This window comes from Folsomia candida, unplaced genomic scaffold (assembly GCF_002217175.1).
Source record: "Folsomia candida strain VU population unplaced genomic scaffold, ASM221717v1 Fcan01_Sc005, whole genome shotgun sequence".
In the NCBI taxonomy this organism is placed as follows: Eukaryota; Metazoa; Arthropoda; class Collembola; order Entomobryomorpha; family Isotomidae; genus Folsomia; species Folsomia candida.
In genome coordinates, this window is record NW_019091197.1 from 1,384,420 (window position 1) to 1,407,679 (window position 23,260).

At 37.6% G+C, this 23,260-nt stretch overlaps 1 protein-coding gene across 1 annotated transcript; it reads left to right on the forward strand.

Annotated features, from left to right (window-relative positions):
* Positions 1–4,626: 4,626 nt before the first annotated feature.
* On the forward strand, positions 4,627–6,438 carry LOC110849775 (malate dehydrogenase, mitochondrial). Its single transcript, XM_022097220.2, has 6 exons — positions 4,627–4,853; positions 4,919–5,278; positions 5,431–5,556; positions 5,664–5,801; positions 5,889–6,086; positions 6,167–6,438. The coding sequence occupies exons 1-6, from the start codon at positions 4,758–4,760 to the stop codon at positions 6,293–6,295; spliced, it is 1,047 nt and encodes a 348-aa protein (XP_021952912.1). The 5' UTR covers positions 4,627–4,757; the 3' UTR covers positions 6,296–6,438.
* Positions 6,439–23,260: the final 16,822 nt, after the last annotated feature.

Below are 23,260 nucleotides of genomic sequence, written 5' to 3' on the forward strand. Positions count from 1 at the left end.
CTTTCTTCAATAATTTTTCGTCGAAAAATATTGAAAAAATTATTCAAAAATTATTCATCAGCTGAATTGCAATAAATTTACAATAGTTTTCCTACCGGATTCTCCATTTGGTTTAAGCAGAAGGTTTACTAGCTGAACGTGCCTGTGGTCGATCGGAACGTCAAATCTTATCAGGAACCCCGTCACGAAAAATACAGCGCCGATGGCAGCCTGAGCTCGATCAAGTAAACTGGATGAGCCAGTCAGTGTTGAAAGTAGGCGGCAAAATATAACACACAAATTAAAGAGAAGCGCCAAAATGAGAGTTTTCTGTGCACCTTGAAATATAACAACTTTTCCACTTCGCTTATCCCATTTGACGGGTAGGCAGGCAAAATATTTGCCATATTTTATATTTCGTTTGACCAAAGTGATATCTTTGTTAAGCATTTTAAACGGACATGTATTCGGATGAAGTTTGACCAACCAATGCTGGCTTTTGAATTTAACTACAAATCCATATGCTACTTTTCGAATTTAAGGCTCAAAGGTTACATAAGGATGAATTTACATAGCTTAGTATTTGCGCTTACTTATGTAGCATTTCCCAGGTTTATCTAAATATTTTATACTATTTATTTAATTAATAATTTTACAGGGTCGGATAAATGTTCGAATCTGTATAGATATCTGATATTCAATTTAAGGAGCTACGGTAACTCAGACTAAATAATTATGTATTTCCTTTGCGTGCGAGATGAAGTCATGTTCTCAATATACGTACATAAATATGCAAATACTGCTCATGTCTTAATTAAATATGTAAGTAAGGTTGTCAAAGTCGTGCTTATTTACTACGATTTTGCTTGAAATATATTATATGTAGTGTGGAATATTACTGTATTAATCATGATGATTTATGATTCCGAGGAATATGTACAACCGTAATAAGCATTCTATGGGTAAGATAATTTAGGTATCTATATTACGAAATATATATGTACGTACTTCCTGCACAAATTGTTAGACGGGCTGATACTAGCTCCTTCGACATTTATTCATAATTTCTCGCACCATCCGGTAAATATTCGCCCAATCACAAGTCATGGCGATAATTATATAAAATAATGATCAATGTCTACCATTTCTAAATATCTAACCAGTAGTACTTACTAGGTACATATACTATTTAGGTGGGTGGAGAGTTCAAATATCCCACTATATGCAAATATTGCACAATATATCCGTATGAAACAATATGCAAAAATTTCCCTGTTAAAATTACTTTTGAAAAAGTAATGAGGATTATAGTGACGCAAGGCTAGGAATTTTCTCAATGCTTTAACAAAGGTGAAATTTTTGCTTTTGACCTTTACGGATTACACCACAGAGTATGATAACAATTTATGTTGCCATACATACTTATGATTACCATTAGATATATGTACATATTAGTATGCATATGTACATACATGCATACATATGCAAACATGCTTATTTATGTACATGCGTATATCGTTTCATTTGAGAATTAAGTATAAATATGTATATGTTATGTTTACAGTACTTAATAAAAATATCTATTGTCTAAAAGCCATGCAATGGTAATATCAATTGCGTTTAACTTTGTGCCTTGATTGTGAAACATTGGCGTTTTTAAACTTTACTTATTGTGACAACGTTTATAATCGAATCTCTACACTGTAATGAGAAGAGACGTAACTGTTTGTCTCACGCAGAATTCCTGCACCACAATCGGTGTTAACGCCTCAACAAAATTATTCCCAAATTCCAACCTTAACGACATCAAAGATTTATGCATCCTTCGCTCCACCCTGTTGCGACACTTCCTCTTGAATACAGAAATCCAATTTCTGCTCAAATTATTGATTTGAGCAGCCGCAGAAAACAAAAACATTGTAAAAATGAGGACCAAAATGTAAGCCCATGTGAACAGAAAAGCCTCAATTTTTCTGGTATTTCCCGATTGAAATAATTTTATGGAAATGACACCCAATAAAATTTGGATGGCTGGAGCTAAAAGCGCTATAGTGAGCAATATCCTCGATTTTGTGCAAGAATTCAGCAATTTCTCGAAAACTTTGAGCTCTCTGTATTTCGAAAATGAGGCGAAATTATCCTTTGCTGTTTCATCACTAGCCACAAAATCGTTACATGAACTCCACAAGAACGAGATACCTTGCAGTAACACGGTTGCTAAGTAATAAACTGAGCTTATTTCAAGGTGTAGAAATGATGCAATTTCAACAATAGCTAAAAATGATTGAGTTATGCAGTGAGATTTTGCGCCAAGAAAGTTTCCCTTCGTGCAGAAAAGACGACTTAACAAGATCGGCTGACATGGCGAGATCATCGTAAGAGCTGCCAATATCGCAGCAATTAAAAAACCGGTTGCTTCGGCGGATAAGTATAAAAATCGGAGGCACATCTGGAACTTAGAATCCTTTCGAGGAGAACCTAAAAAATACGCAATATACTCTTATAAATCCGGTAATAAAATAGTATGCCGGTATTCATATATGACCACCAAAGTAATTTAATGCTCAGTATTAAAGCTTTACCATGTTGGTGGCAAATGTCTACGAAGAGGTATAATTTAATATCCCGGGCGGGAGATTTTTATGAGATGGAGTCGATGACCAATGCGGGGTAAATGGCCAGAGGAATGGGGTTACTTCCGTATACCATTTAATACCAAGCGGTAAAAACTTAAATGCTGAGAAACTAATCCCTACATAAGTATGTACATACATAAGTAACCATACCAAATTTCTAACAGGTTGTACATATTTTTATATCGCAAAGATAAATTTACAATTGTTTTCTTACCAGATTGTCCATTTCCTTTAAGCAGAAGATTTACCAGTTGAACGGGCACGTGGTCGATCGGAATGTCGAATCGTATCAGGAAGCTTAACGCAAAGGCTGTAGCTCCGATGCCAGCCTGCGCTCGATCAAGTAAACCGGATGAGCTGGTCATTGTGGAAAGTAGGCGACAAAGCGTAACACAAAAATTTAAGGCCAGAGACAAAATTATAAGTTTCTGTGCTCCTGGGAATATAAAAACTTTTCCATGTTGCTTATCCCATTTGATTGGCAGACAGACAAAGTATCCGCCATATTTTATGTTTCGTTTTACCAGAGTGATATCTTTTTTAAGCATTTTAAAAGGAAATGTATTTGGATGAAGTTTGTTGAAGGAATGCTTGATTTTGTATTTAACTGCAAATGCATATGCTAGGTACTTTTCAAATTCAAGGTTAAATACGGTTGGATATAGCTTAACATTTGCATTGACTTATCTTTTGTCTGGCTTATTTATTTCAATATTCTAGTGGCACATATTCAATTAATAATTTTACACGCCACGATAAATGTTCGACATTTATACGGATATCTGATGTTCAATACAAGAGCTACGGTAACATGGACTAAATAAACATGTACCCCCAGGTGCGAGGTGAAAACATGTCCTCAATATTTACATATATGCAAATACCCTCATGTTTTAGTTAAATATGTAAGTAAGGTTGACAAAGTCTAACTTATTTGGTATGATTTTGTTTGAAATGAATATGTAAATTATAGTCTGAAAATTAATGAGTAATGATTCCGGAGAAAACAAACCTAGGTAAACATATTGGTAAGATAATTTATATCACAGAATATGTACTTATGCACTTCCTTCGTAAATAGTTAAACTGGTGATACTAAACGATTTAGTCTAAATCCTTAGACAGTTACTGATAATTTCACACACAACCCAACAAAGATTTACACGGTTAATGTTATGGCAATAATTATACAATAAGGATAAATATGTATCATTTCATTCATTTCTAAATACATATTCATGTACATAAATATAAAGGATCCTGGAAAAATATGTATGCAGTAATTTTGAACATATGTACACATATACGTACATAATTGTAGTAGAACAATTTCGTTTCCTGTTTCGCAATTTATTTTGCAGCTTGCAAAATTACAAGTTTGTTCTGTTCATGAAAACAATTGCAGCTTTCAACTTGTATGTACTGAAAGGTATCCATCCGTGATCCAAGACGTCGGATTTGTCATGAAACTTGAGATTAGTATGCATACGATGCATACCATGGTATGCAATAATGATTCGAAATATTTATTTATGTACACACATATGTAGTATGTATGATACAATGATATATGTATGGAATGTACGTATCTACATCTACTTATGTATATATGTACAGATATATACATACGTACGTACGCATGGCAACGATGTTTAGTTACATGTTTATATCGCTTCATTATGAATTATGTGATGACAACGTGAATATTTCAAGTTAGTATTTTATTTATTTCTGAAATAGGAAGGAACAATTTAAGCCAATAACATGTCTTGTGAAAATGTGAACAGTGACTTGCTAATTGAATACATAAATAAACATGCATAAACAACTGGCTAAATGTCCAGAATTCTGTCTTGTGTCCAACTTTATTTTACGTATGTAAATACCTATGGTGTTCTGTAATAACTTATCCTGGCTTAGCCAGAATTGAGCGTGATATTCTTCGAAGGTGGTAATTGAACAAGATTAACACTTACATTTGCACCCACAAAACATGCCATCCACACCTCCACAACACACCCAGTTCTTTTAAACTAAACCTTTTACCTTCCACTTATTTACGTCCTCTAGCTTGCCCTCTAAAGCTTAAATAAAATATTTTTTGCATAAAAAATACCCTGCCAATTTTCCAAGTTAATAACAATGAACTGCTCAAGGTTTGGAGCTATTGTAGTAAAATTAAAACATATTAAATATAGTAATGTCTCCGGATTGAGATTATTTAGTTCAACGGGCAAGGTAAAAAAAATCAACAATTTTTAAATTCTTTAAAAATTTTTAATTTTTAAATTTTTTTAAATTAGCATGCCAAGGTCGCCGTTCTCGGTGCAAATGGGAGTATCGGACAACCACTGTCCCTGCTTTTAAAGATGAACCCGCTCGTGGAAGAGTTGGCCTTGTACGACGTAGTCCATCCGCAGGGTGTGGCTGCAGATTTGGGTCATGTTCCGACATCCTGCGACAAAGTGACTGCGTTCGGTCCGGGTGAAATAATGGGGGCGTTGAAAGACGCGAAAATTGTTCTGTGCGCGGCCGGATCGCCGAGAAAGGCCGGAGTCACGAGGGAAGAACAGTTCAAACTGAATTCTAAAGTGGTCAAGGAGTTAGCGAAATCTTGCGCGGTTATGAATCCTGGCGCGATTTACTGCATAGTGACGAACCCGGTAAGTCCGAAGTAATTAAAAAAATAAACTGATCATAAATTTTGATAACTATTTTGACTAATTCCTAGGTCAAAAAAAGTTTGGAATTTGGCAGAAATTTTCTGTTCTGAGAAAACTAAATGACAATTTTTTCGTCTGATTTTTTTTTATAGATAAACAGCACTGTTCCACTATTCTGCGAAATCTTTAAAAGCGCTGGAGTTCTTAATGAGGCTAAAATTCTTGGGATTAGTAATCTCGATGCGATGCGAGCTGGAGCTTATATCGCAAAAGAAAAGGTACATAAGTAGGATTTGAATTATTTGCATCGTCAAACATAAAAATCTCAAATTGCATGCAAAAAATTCACAATTGACGAATGTATGCGCATAATTGGCAAACACAGGGATGGCAAACTTCCGATATCAATTGTCCCGTCGTCGGGGGTCACTCTGGGAGTACAATCATCCCAATTATATCCCAGTGTAAACCAGACCCTCAATTAAGCGATGAACAAGTCAAGTTAATTACGCATGAGATACGGGTATGCAAAAAAATATGTAAATAACTTAGTCGATTTTCATGCAAAAAAGACTTTAAAAATTTATTACTTGTCAATCTCGCTAATTAGGAAGCCGGTGCTGAAATCGTGGCTGCCAAGAAAGGTTCTGGAACCGTGGCGTTATCCATCGCCTGGTCTGCTCATCACTTTGTCGACGCCTTGTTAAGAGCCGTCGTCTCTGGCGAGAAAGGAGTCGTGGAGTGTGCCTACGTCAAATCGGTGGCGGTGCCGGAGTGCAAATATTTCAGCAATCCGATCGAACTCGGGGTATAAATATTTTAGGAAATTTATCCTCTGCAAAATTATTGATATGTTTCCGTGTTAACGTGAAAAGTTGTTTCTTTTAGGTGGACGGAGTCTCTAAAAATCTTGGGTTACCGCAGCTCAACGCGTATGAAAAATATTTATTAACAAAATGCATCCCTTCGTTGAATCAGCACATTCGCGCCGGCGAGGAGAGTGCTGCACAACGCTAGAAAAATTTGCTGAAAAAATGCATTGACAATGGTGTTGAAAAATTTATGCAGTAATATATGTATGTATTAAATAGGGAGATGTTAGTTGGGTATGGAAATCTGGATGAGTTAATGGCAAATAAATTGAAAACGTACAGGCAAAACATGGTCTATTTTTATATTACATAGGGTCAATTTTATACCATCCAACGATAATTTAGTTTATTCCAACCGAAATTAATAATTTTGCCAATAATGCAATGGGCAACGGGTTTAATTTTTGTGTCCAACGAAAATGTAAAAGCATCCGACCAAATTTTGCTCTACTTTGCCAATCATATTATTGACAGCATACATAAATGGATAGATATGGGTATGGATTTCACAATTACCATCACTACAGTTGGGGTTTTCGGATCTTTTACACCCCGCGTGCAATGCTTGCAGCTACGTCACGGCCTTATGCAGACATGACGTTTGTGTTTTCATCCGACAATTTATGGGTCTTATAATGACTCCAAAATTATTTGCATATATTATTCAGAATTTTAGTGTGCAAATTCTTGGTACTTGTAAAAAATATATATATGTGTATACATACTATCATAAATATTTAGAAAATATGCACCCTGCGAAATGATGTTAAGAAATTAGGGAACGTTCATACCTTATATAACGCAAAGATCGCAAGACCCTCGTTTAACATGTGCAACATAGGAACAATATGTATCATTGGAGCCTTAGACCCCCTCGCCCCTCGGGTAACGTAATTTATGGACGACCCTAAGATTGTTTTACCAAATTTATTGTAAAAAAAATACGAAATTAATTAGCAATTTTTTAAGTAGACTTTTTTTATGTAGTACCAAAAAGTAACTATGCATTAAAACAGAAAAAGTTGCCTTTATTTCAAAACCATCAAACTTATACTATCTTAGAAATTTGCATTGAAAGACATTGATCTGGGGTACATTAAGATTACATCTATGCCACATCAAATCGTCATCCCATGTAACCTTATGGACGAAAAATCATTTTCACCTTTCCCAAAATTATCCACTGTGCCCCAACAACAAAACTCTAAACGTTCCCCTCACCACCCCCTGAAAATATTTCAACAAACTCACCTTTCTAATCCTTAGCAACCCCGGATACCCAATATACACCGGCTTACACGACTTTCTAAACTTCCCCATATACCTCACCTCTCCCTTCCCCGCCAACTTCAAATATTTCCACGATTTCAAAACCTTCACCGAATTCGTATACACCCACGCGCCCAACGACAAGTACAACACCCAGCCACACTGAATCAAAACATTCTGCGAGATCAGAAACGTTTTAGCGGGCAGTTGCATGTCACCCCAATGCATAATAATTGCATAATTACAGATCAGTCCGTACTGTCCGATTAAGAATTGAATCGAGACGACGACATACCCCACATTTTCGAGCAGGAGGATATGACAGATTTGGACCATGCGGTACACAACCGTCAAATTACCCGGGTGGCGAAGCCCGCTCAAACTTTCGTGCTTCTCCGGGGCCAAATCGCCACGGAGGTCGATCGTCAAAACCGGAGCGCAGCTGAACGACAAGATGATCGTGATGGCGTTCGTCATGAGAATTATGGACGCCATGATGACCACGAGACGAATGTAGACGAACCCGATGCCAAGATAAGTAATCCAGCTGGATTGCCAGGTCGGTGGGAGGACGCCATTCGGGAAGATGGCGGACGTCGGGTAGGCAAAGTACAGCCATGTGAGGCAACCAGCGACCGAGTAGAGATTGAGGATGGAGGAATACAACAGATTTGGAAGGGAGCGGTGTCTCTGGGTGTGGTCCGGATTGATGTGCGGGTACCAGGTGGCTATCAGCAAATAAATAAGGAGAAATACGTTTAAATGGAAGTTAATCTTTTAGTTATTAGGCATGCTAAATATTTTCTAACATTGTGTAGTGTGAATGGAGATAAATGAATGTTAATGTAGTTTTATAAATCGAGGTGTACGTTAATGTTGAGGCGTTCCGCGCATTTAAAAACTTGATTTTAATGAGTAAATTCTTGCAGTCCTTGCTAACTTTGCAAATTAAGTAAATTCCCATTCCGCAAACTTTTACAAAATTTTGCACATTCCTAAAGATTAACATCCAAATTTTACTCAGATTGAATTAGTCTTTTTATTTTGTACATAAAAATTTGTCAAATTATTTTACAAAACTTGCGAATTTTGCAAAGCTATCAAGAACTGTAGGAATTGCATCAGCGTATGATTTAAATTTAGTTAGATTCTATACTCGGAGAAAATTGACTATTACTATTAACTATGCTCGAATTGGAGTTTGTAAATTTTGCACGCGTAGAATTGGTTTAGGTATGTATATATTTATGGTTGTCTAATTTCCCTTAATTATTTAGTTAGTTACCTTCGTAATTCCTTAAAAAGATAATCATACTATTCACAAACTGCACGAATTCCTCATAGTAAACTACTTGAGGAAAATACATAAGCACCAGCATTATCAGGCTGAAGAGGAAAGTGAGACAGAAATTTATCGTAGCGATATCATGCTCAAAGTAAAATTGGAGATGCAACGTCCGCAAGAGGACGTGAAGAAGAAAAACGAGATGCACCATGAGCCAAAATTGCGCCTTTTTTACGGCTTTTTTCGTAACGTAAATCTGATCAGTTTTCTCATTCCAGGAAAAAGGAGTCGCACCTGCGGCCCGAGTTAGGGTGATGATCAGGGAGAAAATTCGCAAAACTTTCTTACTCAACATTGTCAAGCCGGCAGTGAATTCTTTTTAAAGAATGACGACCGTGAAATGCTTAAACTGGTTTAGAAAAGTCACGGGTTCGAAATTGGTTGCGAAATAGGGTCAGAAATAGGACAGTAAATACGTTAACCGGCAAAACTTTTTTATTGTGTAAGTACATATTTATTTGGATAAGTGCATAATAGGATTCGTTCGAATTACATGCGCTCTTAGAAATCTGGTATAGTCAGACAGGCATTGCTTATATTATCTTTGCTAAATTTGCTACCGCTGGGTATTAAAATCACTTATGCTCGTCCGTAAAAATTTGCTACATGTATGGTAAAAACTTTGATACAGAGCTATTACCACACGGTATTACTTACTGATACCACGTTGGTAGAGGCATTCTGAATAGCGCTTGGTATTAGTTTAATACTGGATTCCTAAGAGTGTGCATACGCAACTAATGAACAGTTTCAAAATATTTTACTGCTAGACATCAATTGGGTAAGGGTAATTTAGCGAATTATGCAACAAGTGTGCATGTAAATATGTAGTTTCATAGAGAATAACAGTATTTACGATTATTTTTGACCTTAATGCTACGACGATTGCTGTGTGGGCTAAAGTGGCCACTTTAAATGCAAAACTAAATAAGATAATTCCGTCAGTTCAGCTAGATAAGTACGTACATGCAAAAAAATATGTTATCATGATTGTGTATTTATGAAGAAAAATTTTATTTTTCATCCAAGCAATTCAAACTGTTCATGTAATCATACCATAATTTAAATAGGGAGGTGCAGTATGAAAGAAGTTAACTATTCCATTTAAGTATAGCTTATTTCCATGAACTTCGTGCGTGTAGAGGTCTTAGGATTAAAGTAGATACTAGTTAATGACATTTAAGAAAATATTTCTTCACGGGATAACCGGGTCAATGTGTCAACTGTGTTGCTGTGTTAAATATACATATGAAATTTGGACACAATTTTACTGCTCATTTACATATTACCACAGACACATTAATTTAGATAATTAATTTAAATATTTGACGATGTAAATGCTCGTAAAATTCAAGATGCATATATATTAAATTATTTTTCACACTAAAAAAATAATAATCCACAAAAATGTCAAGCTCCAAATATCACCGTTCCCTATTACCATCCTCATCCTAAACCTCATCGCTTATGCGTTAGCAACAACACCCTAAATGTGCCTCTCGTCACGCCCTGAAAATATTTCAGTACACTGATCTTTTTCACCCTGAGCAACCCAGGGTATCCAAAATACACCGGTTTACACGACTTTCTAAACTTCCCCATATACTTCATCTCCCCCCTCCCTGCCAACTTCAAATATTTCCACGACCTCAAAATCTTTCCCGAATTGACAAACATCCACGCCCCGAAGGACAAAAACAGTACCCACGACGCCTGAACCACGATGGATTGCGTGATCAAAAACAACTTTGTCGCCACGTCCATGTCCCTCCATTCCAGAATGATGACATAATTGCAGATCGTTCCGTAGTGCCCGATCAAAAATTGGATTGAGAGGACGATATAGCCCGTATTTTCCAAAAAGAGGAGATGCGCAATCTGAAAAGTGCGGTATGTCACGGAGAGATTTTTGGGTTTTCGAAGTGCCGCTAAACTTCGATACTTCGAGGGGGCCAGATCCCCGCGAAAATCGGTGGTCAGCATTGGTCCAAGGCAGGCAGCCGAGATTAGCAGGAGGGCCGTACTGAAGAGGAAGGTGGACCAGATGGTGACGACGAAGTGGACGTAGCACACCCCAACGGAAAGGTAGATGAGCCAGCTGGACTGCAGGGAGAGGGGGAGGAGACCATTGGGGAATATTGGTGCTGTCGGGAAGACGAAGTACAGCCAAGCGGTGAAGAACGAGCTTGTGTAAGTGGTCAGAATGGCGAGGTAGAGGACTTTGGAGAGGTTTCGGTTTTTTGAAACCTTGTTTTGAGTTGTTTTTGAGGATATCGAGTTTAATTTTAAAATTAAGAAGAGTTCGTTAAAAGACCTTAAAGGTCAACTGGTCGTGTCGCTACGGTTATAAGGTCAAAAGTAAAATACGTCGTAAAAAATTTTGTTTTGACGATTTTAAACGCTTTGAAAATGTTTCATTTTCAATACAGAATTTTTGACAGTTTGCTTCCGCTACATCATCATATCTGTTCCTAGAATTTAATATTTTTTGCCCAGATTGACCTTAATGTGAAGAATCAAAAATGGCTATGTACATATGCATTTCTGGTGGACAAAGGTTGAGCTGAAGATAAGTACCTACGGTATCGTACATAAAGAATGCGCTGGATTGTGTGATAATTTTTATGCTTACCATTTGCAATGACGTATGTATATACATAGGATCTACATATGTATGCTAAAATTAGCTTAACCTTAAAAATATAATTTTTCAATTCATTAAGCATTCTTAACCGCCAGCAACATACGAAACGTTCCCCTCGTCACACCCTGAAAATATTTTAACACCGTAACCTTTCTAATTTTTAAAACTCCCGGATACCCTAAGTACAAAGGTCTACACGACTTCCTAAACTTACTCATATACTTAACCTCTTCCTTCCCGCTCAATTTCAAATACTTCCACGACTTCAATACCTTCATAGAATTAAAGTTGATCCACCCCCCAAACGTTAAGCATAACACCCACGCTGCTTGAACCATAATCATCTGACTAATTATAAACGCTTTTGACGCCACACCCATCTGATCCCATTGCATAATGATAACGTAATTACAAACAAGCCCATACTGTCCAACGAGGGCTTGAATTGGGAGTAAAATGTATCCGAAGTTCTCCAATATTAAAGACAGCAAGATTTCTATCGTTCTATAAGTTCGGGTGAAATTTGAAGGTTCCCGCAATTCAGGGGAGCATTTAGGTTGTGTCACGTCACCCCGGAAATCTGACGTGATCATGGGATTGAAGCAAAATGTGAAGACGAGGGCGACCGAGAGGAGGAAGAGAAAAACGAGCCAGATGACGAGAACTGAGCGGAAATACCACACCCCCACAAGCAAGTAGACGAGTATGGTGTCACGAAAACATGGAGGGAGGAGAACTGTGGGGAATATTGGCAATGTGGGAAACACGAGATAAATCCACGTCGTACAGATCCAGGCGGTAAAAGTGGCAGCGATAGAGGTATAGAGGGATACGGTGATGTAGCGATTGAGGCTACTTGACGCCGGGGGAATGTGAGAGTACCAATTTCCTAAGGGGCAAGACGATAAGTTTGGAAAATCTCAGGTGAAAATCGATTTACTTTCAATGGGGACTCAAACCATGTTCAATCCAGATTATTTTTTGACCATCTAAGTTTGAAAGACTAACTCTTTAAAATCAACACTTCTAGTGTCACATCACAGGCGCAGATAAAAAATCAGCATGTTATGGGCGCCGAAAGTTTGTGTAAACGCTCGGTTAAGCAGAACTTTCTCCGTATTGCAGTTGCCTTGCCGAGCTTTTTCGCGAATTTGTGATAATCAAAACGTTTTAAATTTTGCACATCTGCAGAAGTCCTAAAGTAAATGTTGTTTCTAAAGAATTGGTTTTTGAACGAAGTTGGTTAAAAATTAATCTTGGTTGAACATGGTTTGCGTCCCCATTGTTAGCAATATATTTTGAAAATGAGCAACTTACTTTGATACTGCTCCGTCACGAGTAACAACGAGTTGAAAAAATAGACAAAATCATTTCCATAAAGTGCAGATGGTAGCCAGACCAGGGTGACAAGAGTTATCGCGAGCAACGTCGTTAGGCAGAAATTGATCAAAGTGACATCTTTGGTATAAAATCGAAGAAGAATCGTCTGAATGAGGACATGAGTTAAAAATGCAAGCTGATTAAGAAACCTGGATCGTTGCCTGTTTGAGGCTTCCCTAGAAATGAAAATTCTCTGGGTTTTGAAACTATAGGAAAAGGGTGCGGCTCCAAAGTATCGACACATTTGAGTGATCAGGGTGAAAGCCTTAATCGACTTGTTGCTTAGCATGATTTCACTGTAAAAGTTATTAGGTACTTATTTATCTACGAGTACAATTCTATTTGGTTTAAATTTCGTTAGTTGTATATATATATCATGGAAATTTTAGTGTTTTTGAAAACTTTGACAAAATACGGACAAGTAATTTGCGTACTTCATTCACAACCCAATTGTTTTGTGACATTCTATGAAACCTTTATGAAACCATTTTTTACTTTCTCCACGGGTAACTGGTCATTTTAGAAATTCTATGTTGCTGGTAAATACGGTTATTTTGGCCAATAACATTTACGAAGGTAGAGCAGCCTTGAGTAGGGACAAGCATGGAGTACGTGATAGATTTTTTTGGTGTAATGTAGATCCTTGCCACCCTTTTGTGTTAAATATATCTGTAAATCCACTGCATGTCGAAGTTAGCATGGGAAGGACTTTTGGCCCCTATTATAGATCACATTCTTTATGCAAAGTCCCACGCAAGCGAAATTGAAATGTAATTTGTCAAGAATTGTAGGCACACAAATATTTTTGTGGTATGCATATTTTACGACAGAGGATATCTTTGTGCCTCGGTTTAAATATAAGTACATACGTATGATGCCTACACACATACATATAATTTGTAACTGTGCTTTGAGAAGCAAACGCATATAATTAAGCTAACTTTATATGAAAATATATATATTTAGTAATCCGTTAAGGGAAATCAAAGTAAAATTATATACAGAAGTTGAAAATGAATGGATAATTGGCGGAAATTGAAAATTCTAAATCAATGACAAACACGCAATTATTAAAATTTGACTGTTTGACGTAGTTGGTAAATAATCAAGGAAGAATAATTTTTAAATACATACATATTGTAAAATTATGGAAAATATAGCTCCGTTTGCCAACTCGGTCATGTATGCAGACTAAATAGTGCGCATGAACAACTGACCCCGGAAGCGTGGGGACAGAAGGACATTGCCCCCACAGTTATTCGATGTCCCCATCGTCCGCCAATATTACGTATTTCCTCCACTATCCTGCAATTGGTAATGTCCCAAGGTGTCCCCACACCTTCCGCAGCCACTGTAAAGATTCGTGCCAAGGGATCGTCCATAAATATGTATTGGATTCTCTGAGGATTTTTATGCTTACCATTCACAGCGACGTCTGTCTACATGATTCATGCATGCTAAAATTAACATATGAGGGAAGGATAGCCTCTCATGACAATTCCACTATTTTGATGACATTCTTTATTGCAAGCGAGTACATACATGTACGTTACAGAAATTAAATTAGTTTAGAGAATTAAATTTCGTTTCAGTTTCAATATATGTAGGTAATTAAAAATGTTCAAAATTGTGTACTGACTTGTCCTACCGGTGAGTAAAGGATAGAAATTCGAAAATATGAATTAAACTAAGTTAACCTTAACCTTAAAAATATGGCCCTTAAATGTGTTAAAGGGCCGTGCATAAAGCATGATATTCACTTTTGGGGAATTTTGACCCCCACCCTTGCCCCACCTCCAAACGATCAAATGCTTTCTACACAGCCCTAAGCATTCTTAACCGCCAGCAACATGCGAAACGTTCCCCTCGTCACTCCTTGAAAATACTTTAACACCGTAACCTTTCTAATCCTTAAAATTCCCGGGTATCCTAAGTACAATGGTCTACATGACTTTCTAAACTTGCTCATGTACTTAACCTCTTCCTTCTGAGGGAACTATGCATATCATATGCATCCTCCCCTCCTATCTCTTCCTCGTCTCCATATTCATACATTGATGTCTCGACCGGCCACTCACTCCTAAATTATCCATACATCGACTGAAGGACATCGTCTCCTTCAGCAAGGACATATACTGTCCTCCATCCAAGAATCCGGGCAGACGGAGTTCCGGCGTCTACCAAGACGTATCTCCTCTCTCCACCACTGCCATCCTAAAGTCCCCCATAATTCTACAGTTTCCACAACCTCTAAATATATTTTGGTTTCTTGATACATAAATGTACAATCCTCCGGCTACGTAAAATAAATTGATAACCAGTTGCTCTGTAAAAACTATAACTCTCGGGGGACGCGTATTACATTTCGGTGACTTATTTCGAGTGCTAAATTCCGATAAAACATTAACTTTCGTGTATCTCACATCATAAGTGGGGCTGCCGATCGCACATACGGCCTTACGCCTCCAAACTGTGTGGTGACCTTCCGGAACATTCATCCCAGTCCGTCCCGACTGCACTCACCTCTGACCTACCAAGCGCCCACCGGAAGACCAACGCCCACACTTCCCGCTCAATTTTAAATACTTCCACGACTTCAATACCTTCATCGAATTAAAGTTAACCCATCCCCCGAACGTTAAGCATAACACCCACGCTGTCTGAACCATGACCATCTGACTAGCTATAAACACCTTTGCCGCTAAATCTATCTGGTCCCATTGCATAATGATAACGTAATTACATACAAGCCCGTACTGTCCAACGAGGGCTTGAATTGGGAGTAAAATGTATCCGAAATTCTTCAAGATTAAGAACAACAAGATTTCGATTGTCCTATAAGTGCGAGAGAGATTTGAAGGTTCGCGCAATTTATGGGAACACTTAGGTCGTGTCACGTCACCCCGGAAATCTGACGTGATCATGGGATTGAAGCAGAATGTGAAGACGAGGGCGACCGAGAGGAGGAAGAGCAAAACAAGCCAGATGACGAGAAGTGAGCGGAAATACCACACCCCCACGAAAATATAGACGAGTGGAGTATCTCGAATACAAGGGGGGAGAAGAACCGTGGGGAATATTGGCAATGTGGGAAACACGAGATAAATCCACGTCGTACCGATCCAGGCGAAAAAAGTGGCAGCAATGGAAGTATAAAGGGACGCGGTGAGGTAACGTTTCAAACTAGTTGAAGCGGGGGAAATGTGGGAGTACCAGTTTCCTAAGGGGAAAAGAATAATAAATAGCTATTAACTGACGTATTCACAAACCAAATACATACATAACTGGAGCCTCCAGATATGTTCACGTTCATTTACTCAATAGAGAACGAATTAAGTATTCATTCATTATTCAGTAGGGTTGCCGCGTGTAACGGGTCGGGTGCCCGCTACCCGCTTACCCACACGAATTTGCGGGTACGGGTATTTCAGGTCTTCTTTAATTTTCGACATTAAAAAGCATCAATGTATTGTTTATTGTTTATCCCCAGAAAATTTGTCATTTGCTAGCAACAAGCGCTACCAGTGAGCGTCTGTTTTTAGAAGTTGGAGAGGTCTACGACAGCCGTAATTACTTTTCTCTAAGGATAAGTCCAGAAAATGTGAAGAAATTTTTATTTCTCAATCATAACCTGCCTGCTCTAAAATTTCAGAACTAATTTTAATTGTATTCTTATACAGGAAAGACGATCTCTTAAGTTGTGCTTTGAGCGTAAAAACCTTGAAGCAAAGATTTTAGATGTAAACAAATTTTTTTAGACGAAAACCTCAATTAAGGCTACAAATCAAAGTAAATCATTCATTATTTTCGTAGCATTACCTCAAAGTACTTGTCAACACAGAAAGAGAAAATAATTAATTACTTAAATCGATTTTAATTTGAGGTTAGCTTGTTTAACCTTAATTCTTAGAACGGGCAACGGGTAGTTGGACTGCGGGTAGCGGGTTGGGTAACATTTTCGCTACCCGCGACAACCCTACTTTTTCAATAAATTCACGAATAATGAGTGAATAATTTTTTCAATTAAATACGTATTTACTCATTTCAGATTCATGAAGAAGTAATGAATAATTATGTGCAACTTAGGTTGGTACTGCTCCGTCACGAGTATCAACGAGTTGAACAAGTACACAAAATCTTTTTCAAAAAGTGCGAATGGCAGCCAAATCAGGGTCCCGAGGGTTAGCGCGAGCAACGTCGTGAGGCAGAAGTTGATCATTGTGACATCTTGACTATAGAATCGCAAAAGTATCGTCTGAATGAGGACATGTGCCAAAAATACGAGGTGATTCAGGAACCTAGATTTTTGCCTGTTTGAGCCGTCCTTAGTAATGCGAATTTTCCGCGTGCTTAAACTCGCGGAGAAGGGCGTGGCTCCAAAATATTGACACATTTGTGTAATCAAGACGAAAACTTTGACCGACTGATTGCTTAGCATGATTTGTCTTTTAAACTATTATTTTAATTTCGTTAGTTATAAATATTTTGAAAAATTTTTTGTTTTTGAAAACTTGACGAAATATGGAGAAATATTTAATTTATGAACATGCTGACTTTTTTATTAACAACTATTTCCTCCAAGCGTTTGATGCCATATGTATGAAACCGTTTAACTTTCTACATGAGCACCTTGTTATTTCGGAAATTTTATATTTCTGGTAGATATGTTATTGTGGACAATAATGTTTATGTAAGGCTGAGGTAGGGACAAACATTAAGCACGTGTTATATTTTTTGGTGGATTTCGACCACCGCCACAGTGTTATGCAGGTCATATATAGTTAAAATTAACATGGAAAGAATATTTCCGCGACCATTAACATGGATCACATTCTTTATCCACGGTCCCAATTAGGCGAAATTGAACAACAAATTATTGAAAATTGTGGACCCATAGATAAATATATTTTGTAGGTTGTGCATTTATGTATTTAACGACTCGTGGAAATCGTTCCGCATTGATTTTATTTTTATATAATTGCCTACACATAATTTTAACTGTGGTTTTAGAAGCATGGAGGTACAATTAAGGCATATTTTATACATATGTATGTATAAAATATGTATACATACATATACATATGTATTATCGAGGAAAGCATTGGAAGGAAAGGTACAAAATTATATAGAAAAAGCTAAAATTGAATGCATAATTGGCGGAAATTAAAAGTTTCAAATCAATAACGTACAAACCATTGTGAAAACCTTACTGTGTGACGTAGTTAGTAAATAACTAAGTAAAAATAATGCTTAAATATGTACATACAAATTGTAAAATTGTGGAGAATATAACTCCGTTTGCCAACTCCGTCATGTGTACAGACTAAATAGTGCGCATGAACCACCTCACAGATATGAATGACCACTGACCCCGGAAGCGTGGGGACAGAGGGAAATCGCCCCCACAGTTATTCGATGTCCCCATAGTCCGCCCATATTATGTAAAATCCTCCCTCCCTTGGATCCTCTTGTCTGCACAGTCCTATGCATTCTTAACCGCCAGCAACATGCGAAACGTTCCCCTCGTCACACCCTGGAAATACTTTAACGCCGTAACTTTTCTAATTTTTAAAACTCCCGGATACCCTATGTACAGCGGTCTGCACGACTTTCTAAACTTGCTCATGTACTTAGCTTCTTCCTTCCCGCTCAATTTCAAACACTTCCACGACTTCAATACCTTCACCGAATTAAAGTTGATCCACCCACCGAAGGTTAAGCATAACACCCACGCTGCCTGGATCATAATCATCTGACTAATTAAAAACGCTTTTGACGCCACACCCATCTGATCCCATTGCATAATTATAACGTAATTACAAACAAGCCCATACTGTCCTACGAGGGCTTGAATGGGGAGTAAAATGTATCCGAAGTTCTCCAATATTAAAGACAGCAAAATTTCTATCGTTCTATAAGTGCGAGTGAAATTTGAAGGTTCCCGCAATTCAGGGGAGCACTTAGGTCGTGTAACGTCACCCCTGAAATCTGACGTGATCATGGGACTGAAGCAAAATGTGAAGACTAGAGCGACCGAGAGGAGGAAAAGGAAAACGAGCCAGATGACGAGTACGGAGCGGAAGTACCACACCCCCACGAAAATATAGACGACTGGAGTGTCTCGAGCACAAGGGGGCAGGAGGACTGTTGGGAAAATTGGTAATGAGGGGAACACGAGATATATCCAGGCAGAGCCGAACCAGGCGGTAAACGTTGCAGCGATGGAGGTATACATAGTCGGGAACACTCAAGTGTCAACAGCCGATTGCTAGAAAACTAAGCCACAGAATTAAAATCTGATAAGTGCATTAGATTCGCCATGCGATTTACATTATGATTCACTATGGACTTTGTAATTTTTGAACATCTGGATGAATATACAGGAAATTGAAGAGAAGCGGGCGGCGATAGTTTTTCACAAAAAAAATCGAAGAAAAACAGTGAATTTGACATGTGCTGAAAAAGTCAAAGGTGTAATTTAATTTAGCCCAACGGACTATAAAAACATTCATGGGGACCGAATCGACTAAGAACAGTCGAAGAAGAATTTTTTGAAAACCTCCAAGGACCACACCCATCGTGAAGCCTCTCAAGCCTGGAATCCGAAGAAATTCATGAAATTCCAACGGAAACCGGGCTCACTGCTGACAGTGTCGACGCAAATTATCCAATGAGTGCTCAAATTGAAGCTTAGGCTTAAGGCTTTGAAATGTGGTACTTGCCACATCCTGATCGTACCCCAAAGGAAAACCAGATTAAATAAATGCAGGAGTCACCTCAAGCGGTACGCTCCAGAAAAGTGAGCAGGATTCTTTTTAAAAATGAGGAGATTTTAACATCGGAAAAATCTTTTAACAAGCGAATTGTCCTAATCTACGCAAAACCGGTCAGAGACATCCCCCGATATAGATAAAAGGTCAGAAAGTCACATTATCCAGGTTTTTTGATGATTTTGGCAGGTGGGAGCTAATTGGGGTAATTTCTCTACATTTTGCTGAAAATTGGGGGGAGGTGGGGGAATCAAATTTCTTAAAATATGTTTTTGAGTCCGTGGTACATCCCCTAAGTTAGATCCAATTCAATGGAATCGATGGGACCTCTCAGCAGGACTCAGCACGAACTTATAGTGCAAAAAATGACCCAAGCGTAGCTAAAAAAACAAAGGCAAAGGTGTGTTCTAAGCCCCGTAGAAGTGCGGAGGCTTGGAAAAAATTTCTGACCCCGGAATGCCACAAAATGTCCCTGGAATTAAATCAAAAATTGCTAAGTTGAGATTTGCAAAAGTAATAAAGCTATATGTCATTGACACTTGAGTGTTTCCGACTATGTAGAGGGACGCGGTGATGTAGCGATTGAGGCTATTTGAAGCCGGGGGAATGTGAGAATACCAATTTCCTAAGGGGTAAAGAATGAGGACCATTAATATAAAGTATGGACAAACCGTATGTATAACTGGAGGCATAACTGTTCACATTCATTTATTCTGGAGAGAACGACTAAATTGTGCAGTCATTATTCATTCATGAATTATGTGTGAATGTTTTTTGGAAATTTTTAACTGAATGAATATTGAATAAATATTTATTTCAAATTCATTGGGAATGAATGAATGATTTTATTCATTATTCATTTTTCCATCCTATGCTTAATACATGGGTTTATTGAGAAATCTATCTCTATAATTTGAGATAAAATGAATCATGTATGAATAATTTTTTCATCTTTTTAATTGAATTAATTTTGAATGAAGACATTTTATTTGAACAGGTATGATTGGCAGGAAGGAAACATCGATAATTTTGGTAAAACCTCTCAAGTAAAATATTTTCAATATGGACATCTTACCTTGATACTGTTCCGTCACAAGTAACAACGAGTTGAAAAAGTACACAAAATCATTTCCAAAAAGTGCGGATGGTAGCCAAATCAGTGTCACGACGGTTAGAGGGAGCAACGCCGTAAGGCAGAAATTGATCATAGTGACATCTTCGGTGTAAAAACGGAGAAAAACTGTTTGAATGAGGACATGAGCCAAAAATACGAGGTGATTACGAAACCTAGATCTTTGTGCGTTCGAGGCTTCCTTAGTAATGTAAATTCTCCTTGTGTTTAAATTTGCGGAGAAGGGTGCGGCTCCGAAATATTGGCAGATTTTCGTGATCAAGGCGAAAACCTTGAACGACCGATTGCTGAGCATGATTTGATTTCTGAATTATTGTAAATATTTTGAAAATTTTAATGTTTCTGAAAACTTGACAAAATATGGAGAAATAATTTATCTATGTACCGACTTTTTTATGGACAACTATTTTCTCTAAGAGTTTGATGACATTTAAGTACATACATATGAAACGGTTTTACTTTCTCAGCGGATTTGTATGTACCATCTGGTTATTTTGGAAATTCTACATATATTTTTGGTAAATACAGTTATTATGGAGTGAACAGTAATAATATATATGCAGACAGATTTATGGACAAACGTTAAGCACGTGATATATTTTTTCATGGATTTTTTACCCCCGCCACCATCCAAATATATTGTTATGCATGTCATAGTTAAGATGGGAACGATATTATTTCTTGGGACCCCTCACATGGATCACATTGTTTATGCACGGTCCCAATTAAGCGAAATTGAACTGCAAATTATGTAAAATTGTGGGCGCATAGATAAATGCATTTTGTGGTATTTGTATTTAACCAATTGTGGGCAGCAGTGGTTTTATTTTTATATAATTGCCTAAATATCATTTTTACATGTGTGGTTTTAGAAGCATTATGGTATACGTAATTTATATGTATGTATATAGTTACGAGCAAAACATTGGAACGAAACGTACAAAATTAAATATAACAAGTTGAAATTGAATGCATAATTGGCGGAAATTGAAAGTTTTAAGCCAATAACGTACAAACAACATTGTCAAAATTTGACTATGTGACGCATGTAGGTACAAATGACCGGATGTCATGTTCCTGAACCGTTTACAGTACAGGAATTATTAAACTACATTTTAGAACGTTAGTCTATTTAATACATGTTCAATTCCAAAGTGTGCAGACGAAAGTGGCCGACCAATTTGCAAAAAGCCGCAAATTTCTTGCCACAAAAGTAACATACATTCTGCACAGAATTGTGTTGCCGTCTTTTGTGCGAAACTAAGTACGTTTTAGAGTGACACTTGTACTCGCATTGGTCGCACCACAGAGTGGCGTCCTTATTCGCTGGGTGTATCGCTTCCACGTGGTATCTCAAATAGGCAGCTGTCGCGAATCTCTTGTCGCAAAACGTGCATGGATAATTCCTCTGATTTTGATGTCCTGCTTGGATATGCAACCGGCTACTTAAATAGGTACGAGGACAGAGTTGACACCGTAATATCTCTGGAAGATTTATCAAGATGCGTAACCTGAAAAAATAAATATTTTAATTTGCATGCATACCTGATGATCCTTTTAGTTCATGTTTAATAGCAATGAAGATACGTAGTCCGTAGAGATTAAAGGTATATGAAATTGACAGAAAATTACTATGAGCGGATTTTTGGGGTATTAAAGTTTTGCGGGTTTTGGTGGGTTTTGGGGTAGAAAATATAACAATACCCTATCGGGTTTTTCAAATTTAATACAGTATGGTAATAGGATATTACCAAAAATTCTACAAATCAATTAGTTAGTTATTAAAATTTAATTAATAAGCTGCTTTGCAAAATTCCTGACGAAAGCTTCAGAACTTAATACACCTGATCATGACTCAGTTTGTCCTCAAAACCCCAACTACTCGTAAAATCTAAGTAGGTAAAACCCCTATGTAGGCATGGGTTTTCAATAACAAAAATCCGTGGATTGCCTTACCCTGCAAATGAATGAAATATACCCTAATATTCCAAGAAGTATGAGTGCCATGTGATTCCTAAGTTTTGACTTAATTTTTTAACATAACTCGCCAGAAAATCCCGGTATAGCTTAAAAAAAGTTCCCATTGTTAGTAACGCGATTTTCGATGATAAAACCATACGACGCTTATTCAAAATCTCGTAACCGTCGTAACTTTACGATATGAAGAAGACTAAGGATACGAAGGAATCATGAATAAATGCACTCATTAATTTGTACCTACGCACATATTTACTTACCTCATGTCGTTTCAATTTTGTACTGCTGGAAAAACTTTTCCCACATGTGGCACAATTATAGTGCTTTTCTGTCGTATGAGTGGCAATGTGTCTCTCAAGCTCGTTCCTGGTTTTAGTTTCCTTTCCACAAAGTCTGCATGGAAATCGGACCGGATTCTCGGTATGTTCACTTTTTACGTGCCACGAACGATCGTCCTTGCTTAGGTAGGTTTTCGCACAACCAGGAAATCCGCATGGTATGCGGGATCGCGTGCTGTGGGCGGCTTTAATGTGTCTTCGTAAACCGGCAGAGTTGAAAAATTCACGGTGACAAATGTCACAACGTGGTCGTTT